At 29.3% G+C, this 8,517-nt stretch overlaps 1 protein-coding gene across 1 annotated transcript; it reads left to right on the top strand.

Moving 5' to 3' along the window:
* Nucleotides 1-4,885: 4,885 nt before the first annotated feature.
* LOC105646641 (lysine histidine transporter-like 8) lies at nucleotides 4,886-8,122 on the top strand. Its single transcript, XM_012232881.4, has 5 exons — nucleotides 4,886-5,406; nucleotides 5,503-5,639; nucleotides 5,737-6,164; nucleotides 7,123-7,254; nucleotides 7,485-8,122. Exons 1-5 carry the CDS (start codon nucleotides 4,979-4,981, stop codon nucleotides 7,968-7,970), a joined length of 1,611 nt encoding a protein of 536 aa, XP_012088271.1. The 5' UTR covers nucleotides 4,886-4,978; the 3' UTR covers nucleotides 7,971-8,122.
* Nucleotides 8,123-8,517: the final 395 nt, after the last annotated feature.

The following is an 8,517-nucleotide window of genomic DNA, read 5'->3' on the forward strand; positions in this document are numbered from 1 at the left end:
TAACTATTCTGGCACGAGCTGCACAGCGACTTACCCTTGAAGTAATTAATTAATTTTTTTTTATATATTTTGAATGATGATTATTTTTAACTATTTACTAAAAAATAAAATAGATAAATATATAAATGGATGAATATACTAAATATAAATAATTTTTTTCCAATAATACTATATATAGTTGTTTCCTTGCACTAGCAAGATAAAGAAATTTGTTTGTATCCATTAATTAAAAATAGTATCTAGCAATCAAAACGTGTTCTTAATTCTTATTTTTATTATTTTGGAATGTTAAAAGTCTCTTATCTTTTTTTTTTTTAAATATTAAATTCTCTATGATTCCATTACATACAAAGGCAAAAGGAAAACGAATAAGTATTATATAATTTAATTAACTAATTTAATTGAAGTCTAATACTCGCTTAGCACGCTGAAATTGACCTCTTAACTATCTGATATGCACTGAAGCTGATCTGGCAAAAACATAGAAATTTTAACATTCGGCTGTTCCACAAATTGGCAAGGATGTAAATGAATTAAGTTTTTAAAATTCGGCTCAAAAAGATAAAATTAATGAATTAAACTTGAATTTATTTATCAAATTCATTTAATAAATTCATCAACCACCTGTTCGGCTCATTTAAATCTCTAATAAATTGAAATGATTAATTTATGTTTTTAAGTTTCTAAAATATATCAAATAAATAATAAATATTTTTATAGTTTTATTATGGCAGCTTGAATTCAAGATGACATGAGATGAATATAAAAAGTCAAAATTTGGTGGAATACAATTGTAACCTGAATTGCTATAAGTCAATTTATTAGATTGAATGATCAAATTGATTTTATAGGTTTGCTTATTTAACAATATCTATCAGTTACTATTTTTATTTAGAAAATGGAAGTTGAAATAATGATGAGGGAGAAAAGGGGAATGGCCTTATTGTCCCCAAAAGTTATAATTTTTTTAATATAATTTTTTAACGACTTCCCTGTATTCCCATTGCTAATTAATCTATTTAAAGTTTCGGCATTTCGTTTTTACTTGCTTTAAAAAATTGTACTTTTTAAGTCTTTGAAGTTCTTAATCTTCCTACCTTCTTTTTTTAAATGTTTAAAATTTAATGATCATAATTATAATTTAAAGTTGCTATTAAAATAGTAAAATAAATCTACATTTCTATTGTTGCCAAATCCTTCATCTTCTTATTTTAATCTCCAGATTTCTCTTCCTTTACATTTGAATAAATTGAAATTAAAAATTCTCTCTCATTAGGGATGAGTTAATTGATTCCTCTTTTACTTCATCACTTTTTTTTTTTTAAAAGGAAATACATCGTCACTTTAGGATACACTATAAAAATTCACAAGAGAATTTTTTTTAAGAAATGGTAAAATTTTCATCTCTCAGTGGATGAATTCTCAAGAAGATAAGATAGTAAGTAGTCTCCCCTTTTTTAGTATGTTTGATCGAGGTTTTTTTTTTTTTTTTTTTTGAGTAAATTATTTGGGTATAAGTTTTATTTTCCTTCTCATAGTAAGTTGAATATTTCCATGTCAATAATATTTGAATCTTCAAATTCACTTTATGGTTTATATGCCTGCAATTGCATGATTCAAATTAAACTGAATTTATCATGAGAGAGCTTATTGCCTATGTGTGTTTTTTCTAATTTTGATTTGCAATATAAGAAATTGGGTTGATGTGAAATTAATCGTTTTTGCTTTTTCTTTGTGTTGTTAGTTTAGTTTTATTTTTTTCAATTTCATTACTAGTTTGTATTTTGCTAATTTTAGTTTTGTTTTATTTATTTATGCAATAATTGAGGTGTGCAATTCAAGATGATCAAAATATGTTTTATGCAATAGTGAATTAGCTATTATGTTTGAATATTTTCTTAATTACATATTCTCAATCATGTTAAATATCTAAAAAAAAAAAGCAAAAAGTAAAGTATTTAGATCATATTAAGTAATTTACAAGTCCACTTTATTTTAATGAAAAATATGAGTATTATATAACCGTGCAAAGCGCGATTACTGCCTAGTATATATGATCCTGAAACCAAAACAATTTTACAAAACTGACATGGCATTCCCATGTTTGAGTATTGTTTTCTCTCTTTTTTTTATTATCTAAATATTAAACATTATATCTAATAATTTCCTTTTAAAAATTACTATATTGCTTTTAAATTTGAATTTTTATATTTTTCATCTCTTATTCTTATTTTTTCAAAATAATAATTAGGGTGCATAATGCTTTTATAACTTATATATTAGAAAAACACATTTGAGGTAGGACAAAAATTGTTTGCTCAGTATTTATTTTTTTAGTCAATAAATTGTATTAATTGCTTTATTTTTCATTTTAATTTTAAAATAAAATTTATCTAAATTTTATTTTAAAATTAAAATGAAAAATAAAACAATTAATACTAAATTTTTTAAATTTACAAAATATATATATAGCCGCACGCGAAGCGCGGCTTTACTACTAGTTAATACAAGTTACAAAAACTTGATTAATCTAGGAAGCATGTATTTCACAATTTAAAATATTAAGCATCTCAAATTTATTTATTTTTTTATTTATTTATTTATGTTTGTTATTTTTTAAAAAATTTATTAAGTCTATGGAACAAACTAATTATATATTAAAATAATTCTTGATGACGTTGCGTGTCCTAGGATATATATAATAGATAAAGTTATCTGCTGCAGGTAATTTATCTACTTCTGGTGTATAGATACCGGTGTCGGATATATAGCAGATAAAGTTATCTACTCCCAGTAACTTATTTACTTCTCATGTATCGGATTACTCATATTTGAAATCAATTAAAAATAAATTTTTAGTTATAACGTATTCCTAACCATTCAATTAGAAAAAAAAAAAGATAAAATAGCAATATTATTTTAAAAAACTTCATAAATCAGTTTAATATATGAGACTAGTTCATTGACCAGGTGTAGACAAGTCTTATACATGAATAAACTATATTTAAATGTGAGATGAATTCCTTATAGGAGTAAAATTTGAAATTAAAACATTACTATTCATCTTAGAAATATAGCCTATTATTCACCTCAACATGAGATCATAACCTAATTCCTTTGATCTTATATATCAGTGGGCTAATAATTCATCAATATATAGTCAAATATAAAAGTTTTAGGATATTAAAATGTTCTGTTTTTACATTTTTCAGCTCTTTTACTTTGAAAGTTGGGTTAACTCTATACTATCAATTTAATTCCTAAAGTTTAACATAATTGACAAGTCAAGACTTATTTTGAAACTTGAATGAACATATAACGAATATTTCATTTTGTCAACTATTATCCTTTAATTTTAGCTGTTAATTTTAAATAATGAATTACTATTTAGTCCCCGAAGATTTTTGTTTTTTTGCTCATATCTAATCAGCAGACAATTACAGTGTGATAGGAAGTACAGGAAGAATCCACGTTGTTTCAATTCACATTAGCCACAGCAGACCTTATTTGAATTCAACAATACTCTTATTTTCTTCCCTTGGTTTCTGTTCTTTACGTGCAAATGTAAATAAAATAATCTAATATCTGTCTGAGCTTTTATTATGTTTTTGATTAAAACCAACATAAACTCCAACCCTCTGCTATCTTCTTTCATATTTTACCTCGTTATTACGAACCATGGAGTAAAGAAAGGCTGTGTCTTTTGTTATCTTGCAGAATAAGGACAAGCTTTTAGGAGTTTGTAAAGGTGTAAATTGACCTATTTTTTTACGACTTATGACCAAAGCAATAAGTGTTCACGTTCAATCCTTTCCATGAACTGGACCTACAATGCCATGTAATGATCCCATCGGGTCAATATTGGACTATTTGAGAACGAAATATTGTAATTTGGTTTTTCTCTATTTTTCTTTAGACTAATCCCTTCAATTTGTAGAGTTTAAATATTTTTTTGTCATCTCTGTACACTCCAAAATTATTAATTTTATATTTTTATCTTTATAAAAATTGAAATCGCTTGCTAAGATTTATTCTTTAATGAATTTATCCCTTGGTTTGGCAAATAACCCTCTAAACATGAAATAAATATTTTTCTTCAAGATTTATTTGGGGGCCCCAATAATTATTGTAAGGAAAATCTAGATCACTTTCCAAGAATTAATTCTTTACTGAATACTCATAAACATGAAATAAAATGTCCGCCCTCAAAACTACTAATTATTCTCATTTGTCGTTTCCTGGCGGCAAATTAGCCACCGATGATATGCCAAAATTTAAATAAAATATAAGACAGCTTTGCCCTGTACTGAAGATTAGTGCCCATGTGAGAATTATGGAGTTCGTATTTAATTTTATTAAGGACAATATATTCCCATCTGAAAGAATTTTTTTATCTTACATGCGCTGTCTTACACATGCTTTTTTTTTTTTTTTTTTTCTTAAACTTAGGTGAAACGGTGACTCGCAGTTGTTGGGTGTATAAAGACATTACCTCATGGCGTATTAAATTTTCCAACAGACTATACTATTAACATATCATTAGTAAATGTTTTCAATGTGGCTTACCTTAGCCATAGGACTAATTCCAACTTCTCAAGTCAAAAGACATAAAGATAAAGGCTGCTTTTTAATTTTTTTTTTTTTTTTTTTTTTTTTGTTCTAGTTCGATGGGGCGTAAAAATTCTGACCAAAATTTTTGTCAGGCAGCTTAATATGACCGGCAACGGTATATAGAAGAATTGCAAATGCGAAAGGGGCCAAAGTTTGACAATCTAGTTGGCTGCTGTTTCAGTCCTTTTCCATGTCCTTCTGTACAATATTATATTCTGCACCATTTTTTTTAACTCAACGTATTGCTCGTTTCCAATATTATTTTCCAATGCTATATTATAATAGTACGTGACGTCTATATATACCCCAATCTTGATTAGTTTGGTTTGGGAACCAAAAACATATTGGGAAAACATCAAAGGTTGATATGGCTGAAACTTTTGAGTTTGACTCTTTTCCTACGACACCTAGACAAGCATCGGTGGCGCCAACGCCACCGATATCAGCTCCTCCGTCGCAGTTACACTCTCCGTCCCTGACTCGATCCCCTCTTTTATCTACTGGTGAGCTTTTATCTACTGGTGATCGTATACAGCCTGCAAGTGCAAACCGAACGCCAGGAACTGCAACCCCCAAGATTTCGACTCCAAGAATTCGAACTCCCCGGTTTATTACCCCTTTAGGTAGCCCTTTAAGAAAGGTTCTTCACCTTACTAAGCTTGACCCTGAAGATGCTTGGCTTCCAATTACAGAATCTCGAAATGGAAATGCATACTACGCTGCGTTTCATTGTCTTTGTTCTGGGATTGGTATTCAAGCTCTCATTCTTCCTGTTGCTTTCACTACTCTTGGTTGGTAAGTTAATATGTGTTTAATCTCTAATTATTTAATTAATTTCTTTATTTTGTTTTCAACTGTATTAAGTGTTATTCATTTGGTATTTGGTCACAGGGCGTGGGGAATTATAGACCTGACTTTAACATTTATATGGCAACTATACACCCTTTATATATTGGTTCAACTCCATGAATCTACGGGAGAGGGTATTCGATACAGCAGATATATGCAGCTTGCGAATGCTACTTTTGGTGAGTGTTTCATTTTCAACTACTGCCAAGCGTTCGGTATAGTAATCCAAATTAATGAAAGAACTAATCTATATATACATTGGGATTAATAATTCAGGTGAGAAGTTATCAAAGTGGCTAGCCATGTTTCCACTCATGTATCTATCAGCAGGAACATGTACGGCTCTGATAATCGTAGGAGGATCAACATCAAGATTGTTTTTCCAGACAGTATGTGGAGAGACATGCAATGCCAGGACATTAACAACTGTGGAATGGTATTTGGTGTTCACATGTGCTGCAGTTGTTTTGTCTCAGTTGCCAAATTTGAACTCCATTGCTGGAGTGTCCTTAATTGGAGCAATTACAGCTGTTGGGTACTGCACAATTATTTGGGCTGTCTCTGTTGCTGAGGGTAGAATGCCTGGCGTCTCTTACGACCCTATTCGTGCACCTTCTGATATCGAAAGGCTTTTTGATATCCTAAATGCACTTGGGATTATTGCTTTTGCCTTTAGAGGTCACAATCTCATACTTGAGATACAGGTATGTCAAATAACTAAATATATAAAGCTTTAAACGATAGAGTTCAGCCGTTTAGTAAATATATGAAAAAATTATAGTCAATGAATCTTGAAACGAGACATGTACCAAAGCATCAGCTGTTTGAGACTCAGGCTCGAAAAAAGTTTGTTAAGCGAGCTTATCAAGCTCCTTTAACAAAAGGTCCGATCTTGAGCTTATTTAATAAATGAACTAAGTTTAAACTTGAATCCAGTTAAAATCAAATAATACTTAACTTGGCTCGGAAAAATTAATTTAATCTAATTACAAATTTTGTAGGATTGTAAAACTTAAAATTTAATTTAATCTAAAACCTTATTTTGATTATTTCTTTCTTCAATCTTTTTTAATTGAAATTAATTATGAATTTTTTGGGGGGCTTGTCAAAGTTTCTTTGCTGTTTCCACTCTGGCAAAAGTGTTCTCATGGTAGTGACTTGGAAAATCAGTAAATTAAGTATCCGAAAACACGTTACCCATGAGATCAATTTATTAATTAATTTATTTATTTGTTTTGCAGCAACACCAATATCACTTTAGTTTATTGATTTTGGATCCTTTCACAATAATAAATTCCTTTCAAATTCTCTTCTTTTGACTACCTTTTTTTGTTCATTGACCGTTTAATATTCACATATAAAATTCAGACGAGTTAGGCACAGGAATGGACAAAATTAAATTCTAACAAACTGAAGATGTTGATGTTTAGTGAGCCATACCCCTAACGTTAATGTCAAACCCATTTAATTTGCCATTACTTGGATTACCAGTAGAAGTTGAGAAGTTATAGCTATGAGAAAGAGTCAAGGTTGACATGTATATATATATTATGGATAAATTTAATTTTAGTTTTTAAATAAAAAAAAATATAATAATATTTTTCAAAAATTTAGACACGTTCTAGTTCTAGAAGTAATTTTGTATGATTAAATTTGTTGCAGGCTACTATGCCTTCAAGTGAGAAGCATCCATCAAGGGTGCCTATGTGGAAGGGTGTCAAGTTCGCCTACGCACTCATTGCAATGTGCCTCTTTCCCCTTGCAATTGGAGGCTATTGGGCATATGGTCAAATGGTACTACTATACTTGCACTTTCATATCTTTAATCTATTGATCCCTATAACTTGCTAAAACTCTATTTTCTTTCTTTTTTTTTTTTTTTAATTTTACCCTAATAAAGTGCAATGGAATGTAATGTATAATTAAAATTCTTCTGATTTTATTGTATCACATTCCATTATGACTTATTCAACGTAATTAAATTATAAAATTATATAATTTAATTAATTCATTTTAACTCTCAGATACCAGAAGGTGGCATGTTAACAGCCTTATTTGCTTTCCACGGAACAGACACGTCACGATTTATCTTAGGATTAACAAGTTTATTCGTCATAATCAATGCCGTAAGCTCATTCCAAATCTATGGTATGCCAATGTTTGATGACATGGAGTCATTATACACTAAGAGGATGAAGAAGCCGTGTTCTTGGTGGCTCCGAGCAATTTTCCGAGCATTATTTGGATACTTATGCTTCTTCATCGCGGTGGCGATCCCATTCCTTGGAAGTGTGGCTGGTCTAATTGGAGGAATAGCATTGCCAGTGACATTAGCTTATCCATGCTTTATGTGGCTTAAGATGAAGAAACCAAAGGTTTATAGCCCAATGTGGTTCCTTAACTGGGGATTAGGGATTTTTGGTATGACTCTTAGCGGACTTCAGGTTGCTGCTGGCGTTTATGTTGTAATTAAAACCGGTATTAAAGCTAGTTTCTTCAAGCCACAATAGGTTATTTAATTAATTTAGTTAATTTGAAAAAAAGGAAGTGTTATAATGTGTAATTCTAGAGTTTTTCTCTTTGTTTTCTTTTTCATATAATTGTGAAATTATTTTCTAAGAAATGTAATAAGCGTAATATATATCAAATATTATTTTTTTAATTTAATGTTTCTTTTCGCTCTCGTGAGTTCTGCGTTAGGCTTGCATTAGCTAATTAATTAAGCAAAACAATTGGTCATTGTTACTCTCTCCATCCCAAAAAAAAAAGTCTCACTTTTTATAATGAGTGTCCCAAAATAATAGTCTCATTTCCATTTTTGAAAACTGTACTTTTGTTAAGTTCTCTATAATATAATTTGTAATATACATAAAATTACTAAATATTTAGTCAAATATAAATATAAAGCAATTTAAACATGTGCCGAGATATTAATTTTTTATTGAAAAACTCTAAACAAATTGAGAATTTAGTCAAAATTTGTTAATATAAGGGTATATATGAAAAAAGAAGGATAAATATATTGGTTGAATTAATTTAACTACCCATTCTTAATCG

This window comes from Jatropha curcas, chromosome 1, assembly GCF_041381405.1.
Source record: "Jatropha curcas cultivar XTBG-Jc1 chromosome 1, XTBG_Jcur_1.0, whole genome shotgun sequence".
Classification (NCBI taxonomy): domain Eukaryota; kingdom Viridiplantae; phylum Streptophyta; class Magnoliopsida; order Malpighiales; family Euphorbiaceae; genus Jatropha; species Jatropha curcas.